This window comes from Typha angustifolia, chromosome 8, assembly GCF_048772165.1.
Source record: "Typha angustifolia cultivar Huaian chromosome 8, ASM4877216v1, whole genome shotgun sequence".
Lineage (NCBI taxonomy): Eukaryota > Viridiplantae > Streptophyta > Magnoliopsida > Poales > Typhaceae > Typha > Typha angustifolia.
The window spans coordinates 9,860,348-9,885,062 of record NC_133246.1 but is presented as its reverse complement, the minus strand read 5'-3'; the positions used below and the strand labels follow the sequence as shown (position 1 = coordinate 9,885,062).

At 38.4% G+C, this 24,715-nt stretch overlaps 1 protein-coding gene across 2 annotated transcripts; it reads right to left on the bottom strand.

The window, feature by feature from the left end:
* Positions 1 to 9,027: 9,027 nt before the first annotated feature.
* On the bottom strand, positions 9,028 to 15,676 carry LOC140765981 (uncharacterized). Of its 2 annotated transcripts, none has more exons than XM_073105341.1 (8): positions 15,418 to 15,676; positions 14,904 to 15,277; positions 14,759 to 14,828; positions 14,476 to 14,531; positions 13,670 to 13,745; positions 13,538 to 13,574; positions 9,899 to 10,013; positions 9,028 to 9,672 (listed from the first exon to the last, which is right to left on the bottom strand). In XM_073105341.1, the coding sequence occupies exons 2-8, from the start codon at positions 15,185 to 15,187 to the stop codon at positions 9,423 to 9,425; spliced, it is 888 nt and encodes a 295-aa protein (XP_072961442.1). In that variant the 5' UTR covers positions 15,188 to 15,277; positions 15,418 to 15,676; the 3' UTR covers positions 9,028 to 9,422. The 2 variants fall into 2 exon arrangements, with proteins under 2 accessions (XP_072961442.1, XP_072961441.1); XM_073105340.1 differs by having other exon boundaries at positions 14,904 to 15,193; positions 15,418 to 15,675.
* Positions 15,677 to 24,715: the final 9,039 nt, after the last annotated feature.

The following is a 24,715-nucleotide window of genomic DNA, read 5'->3' as shown; positions in this document are numbered from 1 at the left end:
AGGTGGAGGTGTTCGAACGGGCATTGTGCGTTCGAACGCTTATTTCACGTTCTTTGCCGATGAGAACGTATGCAGACATTCAAACTGGGTCTGCACGTTCGGACACATAATTTACGTTCTCTATCAATGCGAACGCCTGTAGACGTTTGCAAGGGGTGTTCGAACACACTCCTTTCTGCGTTGGAATGCGACATACATAATCCTTATTTTTCTTAAATAAACAACTAAACACAAAGAAAAGACTCTCATAGGGTGTATCATGCTCGAGACGACTCGGTGAGGTCCGAATCACATCACCACCAGATACATGGAACGATCTAGTCCTAGTTCAAGAGCCCTAGTCGGTGCACACTCATCAAGTTCATGTGCACATAAGTCTTGCTTACAACTTGCCCTCGGACTATTTTTATTGAGTTCAATTACTTCCTTTAGCTATGGCCCATAACTCATATGTCCTAAGTGATGCTTTCAAGGGGGGACTCATTCGCAACGAGGGCTGTCAAGCTTGACGAGTGGCTCGGGCTTGGCTCGACTCTAGCTCGAGTCCAGCTCGGCTTCGTCAGATCTGAGCCGAGCCCGAGTTGTCAAATACGGCTCGAAAATAATATTGAGCCGAGCGTGAGCTGGAGCCGGCTCGTTTAGGCTCGGCTCGAGAAGCTCAAAATTATATATATATATATATATATATATATATATATCTTAATATATTAGTTTTCTCTCCATTTGATAGGCTAAGAGGACAACCCCTCTTAAATACTTACACCTCCGGTCTCCTCTAATCTCTCTTGCATCGGAGATCAGGAGGAAGAGGAAAAAAGATGGCGGCGTAGCCAGCCATGGTGCACGTTAGCTTCTACCGCAACTATGGGAAGACCTTCAAGAAGCCTTGTCGCCCCTACGAGAAGGAGCGGCTCGATGCTGAGTTGAAGCTAGTCGGAGAGTACGGATTGCGATGCAAGCGCGAGTTGTGGAGAGTCCAATATGCTCTAAGCCACATCCGTAATAGTGAGAGTTGATTATGAGAAGCACATAGACTTTTCTCTCTCAAGTCTTCTTGGTGGAGGTCGTCCTGGAAGAGTGAAGCAGAGGAACCAGATGGCTGTAGCCAAGAAGGCAGCAGATGGGGAGGGTGACAAAGAAGATGAGTGAGCATCTGGTACTAGATATGTAGCAACTAAGCTTTAAGTTAGATATCAATTTTTTGCTTTTGAAATTTTCAGACTTTGGATGCCTTTTTCCTTCTCTCGTGGCTTACACAATAGTATTTTTATTCGAGCATATCTCGTTCCAGATCATTGCATACTTACACCTCCAAGCCTAACCCCTACTTGTCTAGCCCCTACTTGCATAGCCTCATAATTACTGCCCATTACTCCTCCTCTTTCCCATCAATCACTAATTCCCAATTTTCCATTTTTCTGAACATCACTTTTTTTTTTTTTTTACTAATATCTTTCATTTTCACCTTTTACTACCATATATTGGTCAACCGACTTGGCTCGATAGGCCTGGCTTGGCTCGGGCTTAGCTTCAATAAAGTTTGATAATAGGCTCAATTCAAGTTCGAGCTTAGCTCGGGCTCGATCTGGCTCGGCTTGAGCTGAGCTGAGCTTGAGCCTACTATTTCGGCTTGAATTAATTTTGAGCCAAGCCTAAGTTGGCGCCAGCTCACTCAAGCTCGGCTCATTTACACCCCTATTTGTAACATCCAAGCCACGATGAAGGCAATTCGTCCACATATTTTGGCGGAAGTATATGCACGGTCAAGGTAATAAAAGAGAAGCTTAGGAAGCTATGACTAGCTAGGAAACCATTATGGTGCAGTTGCGAGGGGCATCACTTGGCCACTCGTGGTCAATATGGACAAGTGGGATTTGGTTTTCCTATATGCAATAACAGTAGATACACTTAAGTGGGTTCGGCAAAAAGTGCATGAGTTTTAGATGTTGTTCTCATCTTGAGGATAAGGTGGACAAAAGTGTTGTAGATTGATACTATCCAAATTTGAATTGAGTCTAAGTCTAAATTAGTCTTAAGTCTCTAAATTGTAGAAATATACAATTTATGTAATTTTGAAAAAATAATTAGCAAATATTTATATGATATTCAAAAAATATGAAACCAAATGGTTTAAATCAATGACATCATGATCTACATCTCTTAGCCTAATTTTTTTTTCTTTTGTCTCTGACTTTTCCTCATTCATCTCTCTTTGCCTTAGTCATCTCTACCTCGCATACAATTTGCATCTTTCCCATTACTATAGTTGTAGACCAATCATAGCTTTCAATTATCTATCATATCAGCAAGCCGCTACCATCGTCTATTACAAAGCCACCTCCAACAACTAGTCGGCCTCCACTCCATCATCACCATCACCTAATGAGTGGCCTCCATCTCAAGTCACATCACATCTTTAGCTTGGTCTAAAACAAAAGGATATCAAATTTGATTGGATCTCATCAATTGTTATCAAAGCTTGGGTACCCTCAAGCCGGTCCGTATCAATTGGTATTAAAACTAGGTTGAACTGCATCAGGATGGTGGTGTGGGGTTGGCATGTGAGGATGATGAAGAAAGAAGATAGGGGTAGCTGAGATAAGGGGAGAGCTTGGCTAGAGGGGAGTCGCCGTGGCAAGGAAAAAGGAGGCTAATAGCTAGGTTAGGGTTAAGTTGAGAGGGAGAAGGAAGGTGAGAGGGAAAGCGGAACTAGTTCAGATTCAACATGATATTAGACTAGGTTGCGATGTATAATATTTATAGAGGCTGATCTGACTCGACTCGATTAGACTAGCCAACTTGAGTAGGAACCAACCAATTCAAGCAAGAAATATGTTCAATTGAACCTGACATAAACCCAAACAAATACAATAAATCAAATAACTAATTTGAAATAAAATAAAACAAACGTGACTGAATGGACCCCCTAACTCAGGCTAACTTGAACTTGGCTTGAAGAAATGGCAAACTTTAGCAGCAACCTCCGAGTGATCAAAATAGGTTGAATGTTATTCAACATCCATATATTCGCCTTCGATGCCACACCGAAGAGATGCAGCTTCCTAGTGTAGTCTATGCCCAAGAATCTATGCTTGCAAACTACAGTCTTCTAGGTAATAAACTTGTTAATAAAACAATTCATATATAAAAGTACCATAGTCTTCGTCAGCCAGAATGTATTACCCTATGGCACGTGTATCTTAAACTCTAGTTGCTTGAGATGAGAAAACGTAAACTGTGCCATAAGAATATGATTACTCAGTTTGCATCTAGCACAAAACATGGGTTCATTACAAGAATGTACTATATCCTTCTTTCAACAATCATATCAAATTATCAAGTTATAAGAGTTTTCATGTAATTATGGGTTGATTTGCACCAAAAAGCTCTCTAATTTTCATATTGGCAAATATGAGCTCCTCTATTTCGAATTACATTTTTGAGCCCCCTTTACTAACAATACCTAATTTATCATTTTCCTAACCCAATCTAACTATTTAATTAGATCTCTACCTGCTCAAAACCTCTTCTTCTTGTTTAGTTTTTTTGTTCTCATCATTGTCAACCCTAACTTTCTCTCAGACACATAAAGCCCTTCTTTCTCTTCTTCTTCTTCTTCTCTTTCTCTTCTTCTTCTTCCACTCTTTCTCTTCTTTCTTAACATTGTCCTTCCATTCTCACACATCAAACTTTAATGCATACATTCAACTCTTTCTCGTTCATTCCTTGTTATCTTATTCAACTCTTTCTTGTTCATTCCTTGTTATCTTATTTTCTTCTCCACTTCTTCACTATTTCCCACCATTTTTTTTTGATCTTATGGCTCCTCGATAATGGCACAAGAGAAATCTTCCGGTGGTTTTAGGTAATTAGCATTATGATTAGTATGAACTATTTATTTGGCTCTATAACTTTAGAGTTATTGCATCATCACATCATACCCTTACACTAATATAAAAATAGATGAGTAAAATTATGACTAGGAATCACGCTACTTTTATAATTGAGGCTAAAAAATAATAATTAGAGTTGGCCAATTTATGACCCCAATATGTAACTTATTTTTCTACATGTACTAGATAGATGTAATATAGTTCATTTATACTAGATAGATGTAATATAGTTAATTTGCCATAAATATTTTTTAGAATAATACTTCTCTAAAATATTTCATGGTTATATATACTTTTTTAAATTAGCCATTTTAAAGGCACATGATATCAAATAACTCAATATCTACATTAGAGTAGTAACCGATGAGATCTAGTGTGATATGTGTCAAATAGAGATAATTCAACAATAGAAGTGGAAACAAGTCCAAAATGTGTATAAAGAAATACTAAATACTTTTCTACTTTGTGGAGATCTGAAACCAAAAGAAGGCTATGCTAACATTCCTTCAAGATTTAAATATATTATAGGAATCAATCCGCGCAATCGTGGGAAAATATTTGTCAAATATTCTCCGGTAGTCCAAAAATTACGAAACTAATTTGGTTAGATCCGTAACTTTCTGATCTACAACTTTCATATTTATGTCCTTCACAGATTAAATTGTAGAAGGGACAAAAATATAGAATAACTTGGGTGATGATGGTGGTGACGGGTGAAGTGGATGTTAGGGTTAGGGTTATGGATGAGTATGGAGATGAGGGTGGATTGTGGAAGTGATTAAGGGAAGTAGACAAATAGAACGAAGTGGTCGAGATCCCAAAATTGATGTCGGCCCTTTAGCTTCAACTAAAAATGGGAATTCTCTTTCTCAAGCACACCCGAACAATGATAGGACATGAGACAAATCCAACAAAAGGTGAGAAGAGGGGTGGCTTAACAGACGAGAGAGATTAGAAGTTAGGAGAAACCTTGCCAACGGTAGAGATGGAAGGATGGTGAAGAGGGACGAGGGAGGAGTTTAGAGAGAAGATAGACAAGAAATCAAGAATCCAATTGCATAATAAAGTTGGCTACCATCCACATATTTATAGAGGCTAGCCAATAAGTCCTAAAATAATATGAAATCCTAATTCTAGAGGATTCCCGTCGATCGCGTTCGAACAAGCCTAATCGCGCCTGACCGCGTTCGAATGCACAATATGCGTTATCTGTATTTGCGAACCTGATATAGGCGTTCACAAGGGCGTTTGAATGCGACCCCTCTTGCGTTCGAATACAACCTACAGAAATTTTATTTTAATAAAAATAAACACCTAATGCAATAAGAAAAGATCCTAACTAAGTGTATCATACTTACTGATAAATACATAAAAGATGCCAATGATATGATAACTTACTAGGTAACCTAAGTACATAAAATTATTTATGGCTGTTAAAATTGGGTAAGTACATTTATTTGTGCAGGCATATATTATAAATGATCATCTTTTTTATTAGCACAAAGAGATATACATCTGAAGTAGAGTTAATGGAAAAGACAACTAGAATATGTTGTAAATATCCCACAATAATGAGGAGTGTATGTTTATTTAGTTTTCATCTTATTTATTTAAGCTTTTATTATTTATTATTATGAACTCATTAGTTATATCACTTAACATGAGCAAGCAAGATTGTGGTATATTTGTCTTACAATATGAAGATTGCTTACAACTACATATGCAATATAACTTTTACTAGTGAGATATTATGAAATTTTTTGCAATGATAGCTATTGAGATTACTTATGATGGGAGTGTACATGAAGAAGTAACGAAAAGTTACAAAATTATATCGTGTGATTAGGGTATAATTATATAGTTATGGAGTACTCAGCGATGATATATTGTTATTACAATTAGGTTATTCTGTTATGATTTATTGTTTTATGTTATTGATGACTTTAGTGATGATTTATAGTGTAACATACTCAAATATAATTCTACTATTTTATTTTAAAAATTAATGCAAATTTTAGTGATGATTTATTGTTATTACAAGTATGTTGTGTTATTATGTTATTATGATTTATTATTTTATATTAGCAATGATTTATGATTTAACATACTCAGTGATAATTTTAGTATTTTGTTCTGAATTTTTTTTTAATTTCTATAATATTAGTGTATTCATTTTGTTAAATAGATGTATACCTTTTAATTTGGGACATGATATTGTGTTGTTCTTTAATTTCTTGTTGCTAAAGAAATTAATGCAAATTTCTACAATCTATTTTATATAATTTCAATACATTAATTTCTAAAAGATAAGTACATTATACTTTAGTCATCTAGTAGTTGTTTTAAAAATTTCTGGAAAATGAGTGTATTCATTTTATTAAATGGATGCATATCTTTTAATTTTTGTAAGATGAGTGTATATCATTTTGTCAATATTTTTCACTATTCTACTTTTTTTACAAAGGTTTCTTTACTAAAATGGGTGAAAAAGTATTACGCATCATTTATGTAAATTCTGCGCACTTCGTATACAAAATGTAAGCTTAAAAAATAGGTAATGTACACATTAATAATGGTGAAAAAGTCTTACGCATCACCAATGTAAATTATACACATTGTTTATATAAAATGTATGCTACAAAATTAGGTAATATATGCATTTATAATGATTAAAAAGTCTTACCCGTTATTTGTGTAAACTAGCGACATTTTTTTTAGGTATTAAGATATATAGTTGTATAAAAATGTCAAATGTTAAGGAAATAAATTTAAGATAAAAATATAATCTTTAGGCTTTTTCGCTGGACACCAAGGAGATAGGTAATATGCGGCATTTTTTTTAGAAATCTCGATGCTAATTGGTTAAAATTGGAATATACAATTTGCATAAGCGATGCATACATATTAAATAAGCGATGCGTGACATTTATTTAGAAATTTTGAAGCATACTTTAGTTAAAATTGAAAAGTATATTTTGCATAGGCAATGCGTTGTGTTTTCTTAGAAATTTTGATTCATACCTTAATTAAAATTAGAGCGTATAATTTGCATAAATGATGCGTACATATTACATAGGTAATGTGTTGCATTTTTTTAAAAATCTCGATGCGTACCTTGGTTAAATTGGATCGTATAATTTACATAGGTGATGTGTACACATTACATATGCGATGTATATCATTTTTTGAAAATTTTGATGCTTACATTGGTTAAAATTAGAACGTATATTTTGCATAGGCGATGCGTACATATTACATAAACGATGCATGATTTCTTTTAGAAAATCTCAATACGTACTTTAGTTAAAATTGGAGCATACATTTTGCATACGTAATATGTACATATTACATAAGCGACGCATGACATTTTAGGAAATCTCCATGCTTACTTTGGTTAAAATTGGAGCGTACATTTTGCATAAGCAATGTAAATAAATTACATAAGCGATGCGTGGCGTTCTTTTTTTCTTAGTAAAAAAAACTAACAATTTCTTTATTTAGGTTTTGATGCTTACCTTAGCTAAAATTTCTGCCCATGACTTGTATACTTTTTAAAAATACTTTACATAGATGATGTACATGATTTTTTACTGGGTTTACTAATATAATGGTGTTAGATTCTAAAATATATGCAATTTTCCACAATCACCTAGCGAAGAAGCTTATATTTCTATCTTAATTTTATTTTTCTTAAAATTTGGCCTTTATATACAGCTATATATTTTAATTTTGAAAGATTTTTTTTGCCGGTTTACATAGGTGATGGACAAGACTTTTTCATCATTACAAATGCATACCTTGCCTAATTTTGAAGCACACATTTTATATAGGTAGTGTACATAATTTATATAGATAATGCATAAGACTTTTTCACCATTATTAATACGTACCTTGCATAATATTGAAGTACACATTTTGTATAGAAGAGCATAGAATTTACATAGGTGAAACTTGGGTAAAATTAGAGTAGTGGAAAACATTGTTAAAATGAAATACAAATATTAACAACATTTACATGGGTGATACACCTATTTTGAGCAAGATAAAATAATCACTAAAACATTAACTTAATTCAGAATACTTCAATCACGAAAGAACAAAATGAGGAAGATGAACAGTGAACAAGATGGGAGAGAGATGTTGAATAAAAGAACTAGCTTCTAAAATTGTCAAATCAGACTATTTTAGAGGAGAAAAAGTAATTGAATTGTTATTATTGAAAATAGAAGATGTAAGAAGAATGAAAGAAAGAAAATTATAGAAAAATAAGAGGAAGAAAATGGAAGAAGGAAGAAGATGGAAGGGAGTAGCGTCTAAAAAATCACACTAAAGAGAAGAACATGAAAATCTTGTTTTAGTTTATTAGGCCTAAATTAGTAAATAAGGTAATGAGGTAATTTGGCGAGTATTAATTTTACTATTTTAGGACACAGACAGTTTTTTTAGGATTTATTCTGAAAAAATTGTAATATGATAACAAAGAAGCCTATTGCTGTCGATTCAATAACGAAGAGACATTTTGCTATAAATTGCCCAGTAATTATGTGTAGTGGAGTTTTTGACCAAAATAAACTTATTTTTAAATTTTTTACAGAAATAGACTACCCTCAAACTTATTTACTAAATAGAGTCTAATTTATTGATTAATATTTTTATTGCGAGATAATTCTTTTTCTAAACTGCTAAAAGACTAAGTTAAATGAATTTATATATATAGAGTTAGACAAAAATGCTAAACTGATGATTAGATTTGCATCTTTCTTAGAGCTACAGTGAATTAGATCCAATTTGGTAAATAAATTTGAAGACAGCCCATTGTGGTAAAAAAATTAAACTTTACAAAATAAATTATTCCAAAGAGTACAGAAAATAGAGAGAAACGGGAAAGTAACAATTTTCTAAGGCTGATTTTGAGAACAACGTACGATGCCCTTGTCATGTCATAATTTTGTGGCCATTAATTGGCATGATTGGCTCTTGATTCTCAAAAAGAAATCGCTAAAAATCCTCGCATGAGCATACGCCATTCTTGAAATAGTGAAAACGAGCAACATCTCGGAAAATTATCTTATTGTTGGTCACACGGAGGTTCCTTATAATTTTGGATTGTCCAAATAAGAAAATGAACATTGACTTTAATATCATAAAAGGTTCCTTCTTGAATATAATTAAAATGCTTAGGAGAATTATTTGCGGGGACAAAAGGGGATGATCTTCAAATACAAATAAAGATCTAATCACTTTGACAAAATTTAACTGGAGAATGTGAATCTACCGTCCGTTCCTATGCGAGGAACCTTGCCACTGAATCTACGGGATGCTACGACTTGCAAACCGTAGAGGAAACTGTCATTAACTTTGTTACCATGAAGTTTCATAGGTTCGAAAACCACGCAATGCTTAAACAATGGCGATTGGACCATATTGTGGATATAAGTTAATGTCCTGCACTTTTGGCAAGAAATCATATGATATATATATATATATATATATATATATATATTACATGAAACTGTTTGTATGTTTAATTCAAAGCTCATCATAGACATGAGGCAGTAGCATTTCTGCTTGAGGAACTGCCTTACCAGCTGCTTGGGCTGGAGTGAGCCCATTGTCAGCTCCCAATCTCTGGACATCTATAATGACCTCTTCATTTGCTATTGCACCCGATCTGATAGCAGCAATTACTTTTCTTTGCAACTTCAACAAGCCGATCCGTTTTGACACAACATAGAGCACTGAAGTCGAGAATATGAGAAACCCAACAATAATAATGGCCCTGTAGATGGAAACTACGGTCAGTACATTCAATTGGAAAGGAGGCACATAAGTTCTGTCTGGTGGTTTTGGGCTCTTCCAGTCATATCCTATTAATTGTTAGTGCAACCATGTCATGGCCACTTCAGATGGTGATCACTATGTCGCTGAAATCAGGATGTTCATCGAAAATGAAAAAGAAAAGTAAAACGAGTTCTCTAACCATGAAAAGATTAAAAGACCCGCACCTATCAATAACGTCTTGACGCCGCATGGTGGAGAGCAATCGACGGGTGCGCATCAGCAAAGAGCGATGTCCCTTGTACTCACTCTCGGCCTTCCTTAAAACGCTTGTTGATTCCTCTGTATAATAACAATTAAAATCATGAAATAGTGCAAGTGGTCATGGTACTTCCCAGGTTGAGAATCTAAAATAAAGCAGCAGATTTTTTGTTTCATAGAAAATAAAGATAAAGCTACATTGCCACTCAAATGCAAAAGAAATAAAAGTCTTAACATGTTATCAATGCTATGGAGCAGACAATGATCAACTTGCACAAGTAGATTGGAATTTCTAAGAATGCAGTATCGGCATTCTATAAGGGAATCTAAACAAGTATTTGAAACTGAGGTGTAAAAATGGTTTTGGAAGAGAAGCGTACTCAGCTTCTGATATGATCCAGATCATATCGGACCATCTCGTGGACATTAGGCTCATGGCTTGAGTCATTTATCTAACTGGTGATTTATTTCAGCATTTGGTTTAGTTTATTTCAGCTTGTAGTCGGCTTGATTGAATGTTGGATTAGTCATGTTTTGATAAATAAGTTTTCTGACTGGTGCGTTCCAATGGGATGAGAAAGGGCATTCGAACGTGCCGTTCAAATACTTGTATTGCGTTCGCAAAGTCAGAGACCCTGTTTTGGCCGTTTAAATGCCTTGCAAGGCTATTCAAACGCCTCGTAGCGAGAATGATCGTATTAGGGTTAATTTTTTAGTTGTTTGGCTGTTAGATTAGCCTCTGTATATGTGGAAGGCAGCCTCATTGGATTATCATCGAACTATTGAATGAATCATTGAATTAACCTATCTCTTCACTAATCTGAAGCTTCTCCCTCCTCACTCAAACCCTAGCCGCACATCACTTCGTCGTCGGTTACCCCTAGCCTCCTTTGACAATCGGACCCTCCCTCCTTAGGAGACCGACCATCTTCTCTCCTCTCTTCCTTCACCCTACTGCACCTTGTGTAAACTTTACCTGAGACTCACATCCACTCTATCCCCACCATTATCACCACCACCCGTCATCAACGCCATCATCATAACTCTGTTGTAGTTTGCCTAGCTATAATTTGAATATACGAATGACGTAAATGAACGAACCCATCTAGTTTCATAATTTTTTGACTATGAGAGACTAGCGAATATTCTCGTCCGACTGTGCAAATTGTATTCCTGCACACGAACGAAAACTGATAGCCGAGATTGGATCATAACAAGTGATATCAGAACCATCGTTTCTTGGACACCATACCAACAACCAGATCCATAGTGTCGAGACCCCTTAGGGGCACCTCAGCTAAAGCGAAAGCAGCAGAGACATTTAAGTCTGATTTGAGCTGATTCAATTTGAGCCAATCCCTAACCGCCAACGGTTGCTTTTCCTTTGTTTCTCCCAAGGAATTCAGATCTTGTCAAGGTGATGGCTTTGTTGATGGAGTCACTAAAGGCCATGCAAGTATCCATGGAGGCCATGGAACACTTCATAAGCGCATAATAAAACCCGATGGCGATAGTGCCTCCCGTTCGCACCTAAATTCCCGAATCAATAAAGGCTCCCCTTTACAACCGGACTCCTCCACCTCCACCACCACGTGATGGAGGACCTAAGAAGCCCATTCCACTATTAAGAGAGCCTCTACTGCCCACTCCAACAACAAGGCGACACGGAATGGGTGCTGAATTGCACCAGTGGACTATTTAGGCGGGTGGGAGGACTTTGATAATTTGGCGTCTCAACGACCTTATTTTGAAGATCCAAAACCTCCACCACCACCTTATGCAGAGTTTAAAGAAGAACATGGAGGATTACCAAAGGGTGAAATGGATGAGGTTACGAAGGAGATTGAGGAGATCCATGTCGAGGTCTCCATGTATGCATGCCCACCAATTGAGCTGGCTTTTCATCTTGCAACCAAGCCTCAGTCAACTTGAGACTAAAGTTGAGATTTGGTCCGATTCTTTTTAGGTTATCCCTCACCTAGATCAGCCATATACCAACCTCAAATGTCCTTCTCCAAGCTTTGGGCACACCTCTAGTACAACTAGTCCAACCAAGGCTACGCACGCACCTATCGACTCATCGGGTCATTCCGCATTCGAACTTTGCCTAAATCCACAACTGGGCTGAGCCTTGATCAAACCCTTGCCAAGGTTCCCCATCCTGCTTGGCCACCTCCTCACCTTGGACAAGCTCTAGAAGGCCTTGGATGCAACCCATTTTCAGCTAGCCTAGGATTAGCCCAATTCAAGCTCAAGTCAAACCAACTCAGCCGACTTGGTCTCTTTTTTAGTTTTGGTTTCCCTTTCCTTCCTCTAATTTTAGAGTTGAAAGAAGCTTACTTGAAGGACCCAAAGGTGGTTGAGCTTGAGTCCAAGAGGTATTAAAGGACTTGAGTTAGACCAACAGAGCCGCTCAATCCACCCGCACTCAAGTCGAGCAAGATTGAAGAAGCGTTTAATCCACCCATCACTTTGAGAACAAAGTGAGCAGAAGCATAGTGGAATGATGTGATCCAAGTCAGACTAAACCACCTCGTGTACATTAGGCTCATAGCTTGAGTCATTTATCTAACTGGTGATTTATTTCAGCATTTAGTTTAGCTTCTTTTAGCTTGTAGTCAGCTTAATTGGATGTTAGATTAATCTTGTTTTGATAAATAAGGTTTTCTGGTTGGTGCATTCGAACATTGCGTTCGAATGCCTACATCACGTTCACAAAGTCAGATACCCTATTTTGGTCGTTCAAACACCTCACAAGGCCATTTGAACATCCCGCTGCAAAAATAATTGTATTATGATTAATTTTTTAGTTATTTGGCTGTTAGATTAGCCTCTATATATGTGGAAGGCAGTCTCATTGGATGATCATCGAACTATTGAATGAATCATTGAGTTAACCTATCTTCTCCCCTCTAATCTAAAACTTCTCCCTCCTCGCTCAAACCCTAGCCACGTGCCACTTCATCACTAGTTACCCCTAGCCTCTTTCGACTATTGAACCCTCCCTCCTTAGGATACCTACCATCTTCTCCCCCCTCTTCCTTCACCCCACTGCACTTTGTGCAAACCTTACCCGAAACCCACGTCCACTCTATTCCCACTATTATCACCACTACCCTTCACCAACACCAACACCACCACCACCACCACCACCATAACTCTGCCGTATTTCGTCTTAGCTACAGTCCGAATCTGTGAAAGGTGTAAATTGCAAAAACGTAAATCAAGAAGATACAAAACAAACTCATCTAGTTTTATAATTTTCTTACTATGAGAGAATATTTTACGAATATTTTCGTCTGACTGCGTGAACTGACTTCCTGCACACGAACGCAAACCAATAGCCGAGATCGGGTTGCAACAGCTTCTCTAAAAGTATCTCATTGAATTGCTGTTTCTGTTCGCATTTTATGAAATGAAACTGAGTGGGATACCTCTATGGTTCTTTTTGAAAGAAAAAAAGAAATAGCTAGGTCTTCCGCATATCTGAATTCACTAACTACTGCATGAAATTCTTACAATAAGGGGATTACATTCTTGTTGAAAAAATGTATCTGCTTGTTAGCCCCAAATGGGAAAAAAGACAAGGAGCGAAGGGTACATACCAAAAGTTGCTAATGTGCTTGCACTTCTTTCAACCTCCTGCAACAACATAACTTATTAGCTTAATCTTAAAAACAGCTGTAATCAGATATTACTCCAGTTATAATTCAAATAAGTATTGCAGATGTGGTCACCTGAACCATCAATTGACGAGTCCGGCGGAGGCTCTCAGTAATACTTTCAGCAGCAGAAGTCATCCCAGCCTTTGTCCTTGAGCAGTCATAGAGTTAAAGCTCATTGTAACTTGTCATTTAGTTAAATTGAGTGGAAGAAATTATTTTCAAAAAAAGCATTCTAATAAACAACAGCCTATGATCTTTAAGGCAAATAAGTTTTAGAGAAGTCAAATAAGGTGACTTCTATGGTAGAAATGATAAAACGACCATCAGAATCTTCCATTCAATTGTGAATTAGAACACTTCAAGATAAATAAATTTTCTTGAAGAGAGTAAATGGATGCATAGCTATTAGGGATTCAAAAAAGATTGTTTACAAAACAATTCCACATGCTCTGACAAGTCTATTCTGTTTGCCATCTTCTTTGCCTCCAACAAGAAATAGCAGAAATAGGAGCACTTTTTAATTGGTAATCAACCTGAAATAATCATCAGCTAATAGCACTAAAATAAACTTTTTCTTACATGTACCTATTATCAAGCAAGTCTATTTACAAATTACAAACAGCATAAAGCGTACCAATTATCTTGAGCAGTGTCATATTTTACAAATTACAAACAGCATAAAGCGTACTAATTATCTAGAGGAGTATCATATTCACATCAAGTATATCTTTGAAGAGAAATGAATCCAAGTAAAACTTGTAATTTAAGAACCATTAAATGCAAGTCTTAACAAACCATATTTGAGTTCAGAACTTCAGAGTATTCTCCAAATATTTGGTCTTAAAAACATGTCACTCATAGTAGATAAATCAACATACTGTAAATTACGCCTGCGAATGGTAGACTCTTCCCCACCTCCTAAAAGAAGCTCTCTCTGAAAACAAAAAATCCAATGATAGAAGAGGTGAGAATTATCTACAAGCAAAACAAAGAGAGGACCATAAAGTTTCCAAGTTGATTAAAGTATAATGAGCCAGATCGTGAAATGTTAAGAGATAAAACATCTAGGTTAGTAACACCAGTCTCATTTCATAAACACTGGCTATGAACTAGGAGTCTAATAAAGAGATAAAGATGTCTAGGTTTATGAAGAGAAATCACCTCCTCTTCAGCAGCTTTTCTGATGTTTGTTTTTGCTTGCAGATTAGCCTTCCTCAGTCTCATTTGTAGCCTAACATTATCAACCAGAAGAATTGAGAACAAAAAATGATGCAGAACAATTATGGTTTCCGAAATTAAAACTTACTTTTGGTACAATTCCTTCCAAGAATCTAAGGTCGACAAGCCAAATTTCACTTCCTCTGCTGTAGGCAATTGCTGGGCAAGGAGATCAAGTCTAAACTGCATTGATTTAAGTAATGCAAGACAATCCTGAGCAGCACCATTTAGTCTGGGAAGAATATTTGCTTCCTCTGCTCCTTTTCCAGACTTTCCACAACCTTCGATGGTTGTGATGTGTTCGTCAAGCTGCATCACTGTTTGATCCCATTCCTTCTTCAGTTTCGCGACAGCTTGTGCAACCTCATCCATCCTTACCTAGAAGATGGCAAATTCTCCCAATCATGAATGAAGGGAAGAAGAGATCAAACTGTAGGCAACCGGGGAGATCTGGATAGAACTCTAGAAGAGAGAAATATGTGGGTGGAAGAATAAATGAGAGTTGGATTTGGGAGTTTCACCGAGAAGAGAATGAGGTCTAGAAGGAGAGATATGGAATGGAGTGGATGATGAGAAAGAGAGTTCTCAAAAGGGGAAATTACCTTCTGTTTCCGGATAGCTTGTCGAGAGAGAGAGAGGGAGAAGGGAGAGCGGCGACGGCGGCTAGCTTGTCGAGAGAAGGGGAGAACGGAGAGCGGCGACGTCGACAGCTGGTTCGTCGAGAGAGAAGGGGAGAATAGAGAACGGCGGCGTCCTCGTGGTCGAGAGAGAGAGGGAGTAGCGTCGTCGAGAGAAGAAGGGGAACGGCATCGGAGTGAGAGAGGGCCAGAGGTAGGGCACGGAAGGGTAGACGTGATCAAACGGCCCAGCCAGCCTAAGCCAGAACTACCCATGGGCTAAGCCAGAACTACTCATGGGCGGCACAGGTCAGCCCTTTGCCCGTTCGACCTGACCCGAAAGCCCGCCCGTTTGGCCCGTAACTAGGTTCGCCCGTTCTGCTACAGTAAAAACCAATTAAATTTTTGGTATTGTACCATTTTATATTTTTTAAAGCACACATTTAAATTTTTTAATTTATTATTATTATTTTTAAATAGAGGAATATAAATATTTTTTTTTAAATAAGCTAATAGTAAAAAAAATTCTAAAAATAGCTAAAATGTAGGTTGGCCTGAATGATTGGTGGGTTGAGACGGCTTGGCTCGACCGGCTAACCCGATCTCTCACGGGCCGATGGGTGGTAACGGACTAGACTATTCTAGCCCAGCTCGAACCCGGTCCAGCCCGTCCGATGATCATGTAGAAGGGGGAGAATGAATAGGGGGGCGACGAATGGGGTAGGATGTTATAAAGCATGATTCATTCATATTAAGCTTTTCCTTTCCAGCTTTTCAATTTCTCTCTTAAACATTTGGAAGATGTTACTCTATAATAGTGCATTTGGGGGGTCACAAGGAACAACTTGTCTAACTCAATATGTAGAGCTATGTAAAATACCGTAGTCTACTAAGTCCAACATGTACATGAATTTGTACATGATGAAATCTAAACTGATGATTTAATGTACAATTTCCCTCAAAAAGGAGAATGACAATTCCTCACACGATACCTTTAATAGGACCAAACAATTTTAAAATACTAGTTTTCACATAACATTTGGCCATTAGTAGGTAGCTAAATAATCGTGGATATGCTCCATTCTATAACACCTAAGAAACAAGAGAATTTGATCCTTGGTGACAGAGAAAGCTAACCATGAAGGCAGGGGGCTCTCAAAGTGGAAGGCAAGCTCGAGGTAGAGCTGAGGCAGATCTTGGCAATAGCAGAGAGGCGGAACTTGGTGATGAAGGAAGAGAGATGGTCAAATGGAGCTTGGTGGAGAAGCGGAGGCAGAGCTTAGCAAAGAGGGTGTTTAGTAGGGGTGAAAACAAATCGGGTACGTATATGATAATGCTTAATCTACATCTGAATCCATATTTTTTGTTTAAATACGAATATTGGACAGATAGCAAAAGTTAAAACTAATTTCTAACTAAATGAATACAAATAATTTTTGAATACAAATCAAATATTTTTTTAATAAGAATCAAAAAAATTCCGATTACGGATCGGATAATTTCCGGATATAGATCGTATCTTAAAAAGATACGGATCAAATCATAAATCTTTTAGACACATAACATAAAGTGCTAAGCGTTTTATAAAAAATAATTTATTACATATCAAATACATATAAAATTAGTAAAATCAATCTCTACAAACAAAATAGATCACATTAATAATATCAGTATTCATCATCTAAATGAGCAAACTAAAACCTGCATATTCTGCGTAAGAGGGGCATGCACGGCATGCACATTTATTTAGGTCTATAACCTGAATAATATGGAACAAAGAAAAAAAAATTCATTTACTAAAGTAACATAGTCTGAATAATATCACATCTATGCATATCTATAACTTGAATAATATGAACATTTGTGCAAATCTAGAAAGGGAAGTGCATTCACAAAGTCAGTCATATCCCCACCATGCATAAGTAGTTAACTATGGAAAATTCATTGTGAATCAACGCAGATATGAATAAGGAAAGCTAGACTATGTTAACAAATGAACTTTAGATGCCATTACCTAGAAAGTCCTTGAAATCACCCAGATGAAGACGATGGTTGCAGAGCTTGATGACGGCGAGCTCAAGGAGGAGGTGGATCTTGGTGACGGCTGAGAGGCAAATGCGACAGAGCTTGGTGACAATGAGCTCGATGAGGGAGGAGGCGGATCTTGCCTCTTGGTGACGGCTAAGAGGCAATGGCGACGGAGAGAGCCAGTGAGGTGACGACGGTGGAAGAGTCGAAGATGGCAGATGATGATTTTGGGATTTCGATGGCAGCTAGGTTAGGGATTTTCTATTAGGATTATTCTTTTTCACTCTCACCTTTTGTAATGATATGAGATTAACAATCTCAAATCCCTTCGCTAACTACTCCCAAAAGGCTATTGATGAGAGCAATTAGCCTTGGTTAATGGTTTTCCCCTTCCTCAAGCTGAGAGAAGAGAGGGCTATTGTATTACGAAAGAGGATGATTTTTACATAAAGGGGATCGATGGATTTATATCATACATCATATCCAATCTCTCACTCTCTAACTTACTGATAGCCACGTGACGTGATGACGTAAGGACTCTTACGAAAAACAATGATATGGGATTATTTTATAAAATTTCAGTCCCTAGTGCTGCTGATACAGATCAAAACGCAAATGGCTCTTCTTCTTCGTCTTCTTCTTCCCAACGAGCTCCAAACATGACAAATGCCCACCTCTTAAGATCCTTGCCCTCAAGGATATAAAGCAGGAAACTAGCATGTAATGGCGTAATAGTCCTCCCAAGTAGCTTCCTTGGGGCCGAAAAATGTGAAATGGCTCAGTTATTTCGCTTCACCATTCTCGTAGCCAAGATCTTGTCGAGGTGGAGAAGTAGCTCACCATTTGCATCGACTATGGGCAAGGTAGTTCTAGTAATGTGGTCAAACTTGAAATGTTATTTGAGTTGGGATACACGAAAGACGGGATGAATCTTCGAGTCGACTAGTAGGAGGAGATGATATGTCACATTGCCAATTTTCTCTAGAATTTGATAGGGACAATAGAACTTAGTAGCCAAATTGAGGTTCTGTCGGACTTGAATTGAAGATTGGTGGTAAGGATGAAGCTACAAGTAAACACAGTCCCCCACTTGGTACTGTTGCTCTATGTGATTCTTTTCAGCAAAATGCTTCGTCTTGGCTTGTGCTTTAGCTAATTAAACATGAAGGAGTAGTACCATCTAATTTATATCATGTAGATATGATTCTACAGAAGCAAGATGAGAAGTTGGCTCCACAAAAAGAGCTAATTAGGGTGGAGGGTATTGAAAAGGAGTTAGGTTAATACTATTGTGGTAATTGGTGTTAAACCACCACTCAGCTAGAGATAACCAATTTGCCCACTTCTTTGGTTTGGAGCTAGTCATGCAATGGAGATAAAACTCCAAACAACTATTCACCCACTATCTGTCCATCGGACTATAGATGGTATGCAGTGCTGAAGTGCAATGAGATACCCAATCTACTAAAAAATTTCTTCCAAAAAGCACTAAGAAAATTTGAACCCTGATTAATCACAATGGTGTTTGGTAAGCCATGTAATTTGTAAATATGATCAAAGAAAAGAGTGGCCACTTGCGGAGCAGTGTATGGGTGAGGAATATCAATAAAATGAGCATATTTGCTCAATTTGTCCATCACCGCTAATATTACCTCTTTACCTTTAGACTTCACAATCCTTCAATAAAATCCATTGAGATGCCAGCCTATAACTTTTTAGGAATTGAAAATGATTGTAATAGGCCAGCTGGGTGGGTATTCTCATATTTGTGCCGCTGACATATATCACATTGCTTGACATAAGTGAGAATATGTTGTTTAAGTTTAGGCCAATAAAAATATTGTTTAACTCTTTTGTATGTGGCTTGCAATCTTGAATATTCTAACAAGGGTGAAGAATGTAGAGTTCGAGACCTGAGATCAGTATTAGTTCCCTCATAGATACAAGTATGGAACTTTATAAGGCCTTGTGCGAATGAATAGTCGGTAGATTTAGAGATGGCCAGTTTATGGAGCATATTTTCAGCAAATAGATCACCTCAATAAGAGGTCAAAACCTCTTATAGCCATGTGGGAGTGACACTAGTGATGGCAGCTAGGACACTGGTCCATTCCGACAATCTTAAAAGTGCATCTGCGGCATTATTAGTCCGACCTTGCTTGTAACCATTTCTATTGTAAGGTGGTGTGTAATAACCCAAGTACTAAAAAAAATTATTATTAGTTGGGCATGACGCGACCAGCTAGGCTGTGGTCGGCCTTGTGCCCAGCATGCTTTGCATGCTGTGGTAGTGGTGGAGGTGCCATTCACCTCTACCAAGCCACTCTTCTTGGCGTCACAGCGACGTGTGGAGGTGGGACAGAGCTTACTAGCCACTCTGCCGCCGCCGTGTGACCACCCTGACCTCTCTCTCTAATTTTCTCTTTCTCCTCCTCTCATTCTCTCTCTCTCTCTCTAACTCCCCCCCCCCCCTCTCTCTCCCTCTAGTCCCCCAGTAGCCACCGACCATCGAGAAGAGCCACGTCGGCCCTTCTACCTATCGGTAAGTCTCTCTCTCTCTCTCTCTAGTTCTCATGGTTTCCTCTCGAGGCCGCTGGAGGATATAGCCGCCGAAGAGAGGCTGGCTGTTGAGTTGTTGCCAGCGGCCATTCCCTTCCCCTATGGCCCAGCCCCTCTTCCCCTTCCATTCTTCTTCTTCTTCTTCTCCTCCTATTCTTTTCTATCCTTAGGCAGATTAACCCTGGCTACATGGTGTTGGGCTTGGCCTAGCACCTGCAGTGTTGAGGTGCTGGGCTGAGCCCAGCACTATGTATAGTAATTTTTTTAAAACATTGTTTATTACTATTTAAATAATATTTGATTGTGTTATTAGTTATTTAATTATTGTAGTTAATCTAAGGTATTTAATTTATATGAATTAAATCTAATTATATCATGGTTAGTAAATAAATCTAAGAATGTATACTCCGATCCCAAACATGCGTGGCACCCCTAGCCCGTGCTAGCCCAACATGGCACGAGGCCGGCCATGTCGTGCCATGCAAAATTTCTTTCTTTGTTTCTTTTTTTTAAGGATAGGTTGTTACAACTCGGTCAACACCAATTTCTAAATTTACGGGGTAAAGAAAGAGGACAATTAATAATGCTGAAAATAAAAGTAAGGAGGAAAAAGAAATTTTGGCTCAGTCCCTACTTAGTCTAGGAATTAATGACACAAAACCCCAAAAAGACTTGACTTGATGAGCGGGGCTATACCAGCCCAAATAGGGATAGTCAGGTTGGGCCAAGCCCAACCTGAGCTCGACACACTTGGGCTAGCTCCACCCAGCCCAAGCCTGATGCACTCAAGCACGCTTGGGTGCTCTCAAGTTGGGCACTGCTCAACCTGAGTCCCAAGCGTGTTCGAGTGCACTCAGGCTAGCACCGCCCAGCCCGAGCCCAGCACACTCAAGCGCACTCAAGCTGTGCTCGAGCTAGGCATCCCCCAACCTAAGCTCGGTAGTCCCTAGGGGTGTAAATGAGTTGAGCCTGAGCGAGTGCTCAGGCTCGACTCAAAATTAATTTTGAGCCTCTTTATTGGGCTTAGGCTCAGCTCACCTCACCTCAACTCGAGCCAAGCCTGAGCCAGGCCTGATCGAGCCTGAGTTGAGCCCGAGCCTGAAATGAGCCTATTATCAAACCTCATTCAAGCTGAGCTGGCTCAAGCTAGATCGAGCCAATTGAAGCCCAAGCTAAGCCACAACCTATTTAAAGTGAAATTTTTGAAATTGAATAATAAATTTAATCTGTCAGCTGATGGAGGAGGATGACATAGCGACTGCTCAGAGAAGGAGGGTGAGGCGGAGCTTAGATGATAGATGCCAACTGCTGAAGGAGTAGGAGGCGGTGGTAACTCAAGGAGACAAGCACGAGTGCTGAAGTTTCAAATTGCTGACTGCCGAAGGAGGAGGAGGAGGAGGAGGTAGCGACTTGGCATCTTCGCGAAGAAGGAGGAGGAGGAGGCAGTGGCAGCTTAAGAAGATGAGCATGGGTGCTGACTGCCAAAGGAGTAGAAGGCGAGGAGAGGATGTGGGCTGGGAATGTGATACGAATCGGATCAGATTTTGATCACATCAAAGGGAGATTATGCTCAATGGATTAAGTCTAATTATCTTATTTGGTTATTTGGTTTAGTTAGAGTCTTAGTAAGTTAAGATTTTATTTAATTAGCTAAATCTAGCTCTGCGCAGTTTTAGGAAAATATTTGTAGAATATCCTACACATATCCAAATAATATCAAATAAGTTGGATAAGGTCGCCAACCTCCATATTTGTAGAACTACAACTTTGATATTCATGACTTCTCCAGATTCGAAATCTATTTACGAAAAAATGAAAGCTTAAGAGTATTAATCGGAGAAGATAAGGAAGACTAGTTTAGTTGGTTTGTTAGAGTTGTTTAATTTAGTTGATAAGTCCCTAGGGTGAGCCTCTATATATATATATAGAGGAAACCCTAGTTAGAGTATGAGAATGAAGAATGATATTGGATTATTGATTTTTTGCTTCCTATCTTCTCTCTAGACTCTCCCTCCTCCCTCTTCACTATCCTTCCACTTCTACTGTTGGTAAGGTTTCTCTTAACTTCTAATCTTCCTTATCTGTTGAGTCACCCTTCTTCTTTGGGATCTCGACCACTTTGTTCCCTTCGTCTACTTCCCTTAATCACATTCACAATCCACCCTCATCTCCATACCCATCCATAACCCTAACATCCACTCCACTAGTCACCACCACCATCATCCACGTTCTTTCATGTTTTCATCCTAGTTGCAGTTCGAATCTGAGAAGGGCGTAACTATAAAAGTTGTAGATCAGGGAAGTTACGGATCTAACACAATTGGTTTTGTAACTTTCTGACTACCGGAGAATATCTGACGAATATTTTCTCACAATTGCACAAACTGCTTCCTGCAATAAATTCAGATGCTAAGGAATTGTTCCATGGCAGATCTTTTGGTACAAAAACCCATCAAATAGGTATCAGAGCTTATCAATTTGGTATTAGAGCCTATCAATTTGGTATTAAAGCCTATCAAAATGTGAGATTGGGATATTAGATTTGGGGATTAGAGTTTCATGAATCATGACTTATAGGTATTATACTGACCCTATCGAGCCAAGCCTCAACGAGCCGACTCCAGCTCAGGCTTGGCTCGATATTAATTTCGAGCCTCTTTTAGCGACTCAGGCTCGGCTTAGCTCTCTAAGCTGAGCACGAGCCGAGCCCAAGTCGCTCGTTAAGCTTGACACCCCTAGCAATCCCCAACTTAAATAAGCTAGGCCGTTACACTAGAGGGGAGGCATCACCTTCCCTTCCCCACCAACCCACACTAACACCACCCCCACGAGGGGGAAGAATTGACGCCGGCAGCCAATAGCTGCTGAAGACGTAGCACCCAAAGCGTCGCACCCCACTGACTAGAAAAGAATGGACGATTTGGGTAGACTCACCGCTGACGACGACGACAACTTTACCGGTCCAATCACGGCAACGATCAGGAGGAAGAAGGAAGAGAGGAATAGTGGAAAGAGAAGGAAGATGAGCAGAGTGAACCTCTACCGGGTGGGGGAGAGAGAAATAGGGAGAGAGAAAGAGAGAAAGAAAGGAGGGCAGTAGCCCTCTAACGGAGGTCTACCCTTCGCGGATGCCAATGATAGCATGCACATGGGGTCTAGGCGTACCCTACTCCCTTCCCTTGGCCTGACAAAGACACTACTTTGTCAGGCCAAGTAAGGCCAAGGGAGAAGGAAGGGGTGAGGGTGGTGGGCATGTGCAAGGCACATGCCCCGCCCTTCATTTATTTTTTTCTTTTCTTATCTATTTTTGGGTGTTACACCGCCCCCAGGAATTGTTCTCATAAGATCCACCCTAGAATCTATCCTAAGACCATTGTAGGCCAAATTAAGTCATTTCTCTATTTAAAAGATAGAAGCTTGTATCATGGAAATGGAGGGGTTAATGGTGATGATGGAGTGGGTATGTAATGCCCTCGCCTAGCACGGGCACATGCATGCCCACGCGCCCACATGGTACATGCGGTGCACGCGACAGGTCGGGCGGGGTCACCACACACAAATACACTCTTATACTCATATAATCATGATATCATCAAAAAAAATCCTGCTAACATATCCATGCTCATATAATCCATCACCAAATAAATCATACTATTAACCAAATTAACATGTTAACATATGAATATCTAAGTCCACAACAACTATAATAGACAGCTATATAATCTAGTAGGGCCCACACAGGCCACGATAAACGATCAAGATACAACTAAAATCACTAATATATGAGTACACTATAATCCGACCTATATTATACAAATTATCATCTACACAATGGAGTACAAATATTAAATAATAGTACAACTTAATATCTAGATAAACTATCTTCTATATTATCTCACGTCTATAGCTCACCTCATCTTTGCTCTAAAATATCTCTTCAGGATATCTCAAGTCGCTATCATGTACCATAATATCTGGGAGGGTTAGAAAAAAAATAAAGAGAATCATGAGCAAAAAGCTTAGTGAATAGACTTTACCCTAAATCAGTGATGCCAAACACATAATAAATCATGTACTAGATAATATGAATTACATAGAAGCATTATGTCATGAATAAGTATATAAATGTATTCTCAATATTATATAAATAAAATAAAAATATTATGTTATAACTGATCAAAGTATATAATTCTCGATAATGTATAAATAATCTTCATGCTATACCATCATCATGACTCTCTTTCAAATATGACACCTATGATGCATGCCCAACCATAACGAAACTACGATATCAAATACAACTATATATGATGCATATTGACCACTCGATAATCAAGTATATCAAATGATAATGAAATTATATGCATTTCTCAATATCTTAATCATCAATGTCATCTCTGAATTTCATCATCATACTAGATCACTATGCATAGTCAACACCCGGTACCCAGTCTCATCAATTTGCCCGAATACTCATAGCATACCCTGCCATCCATAAACGGTATTTCAATCATAATCATATCTTGCCATCCACTAAGGGTATCAACATCCATCTATACCGAGCACCCTTCTAACTGATAGAAATACGTGAGGATAACTCGCCACATATGCTCTAGTGAACGGCATGTGTCAGAATGTCTGCTGCACACACAGACTAATGAGCACGTCCTAACCCTTGCGCCCACTCGAATATTCT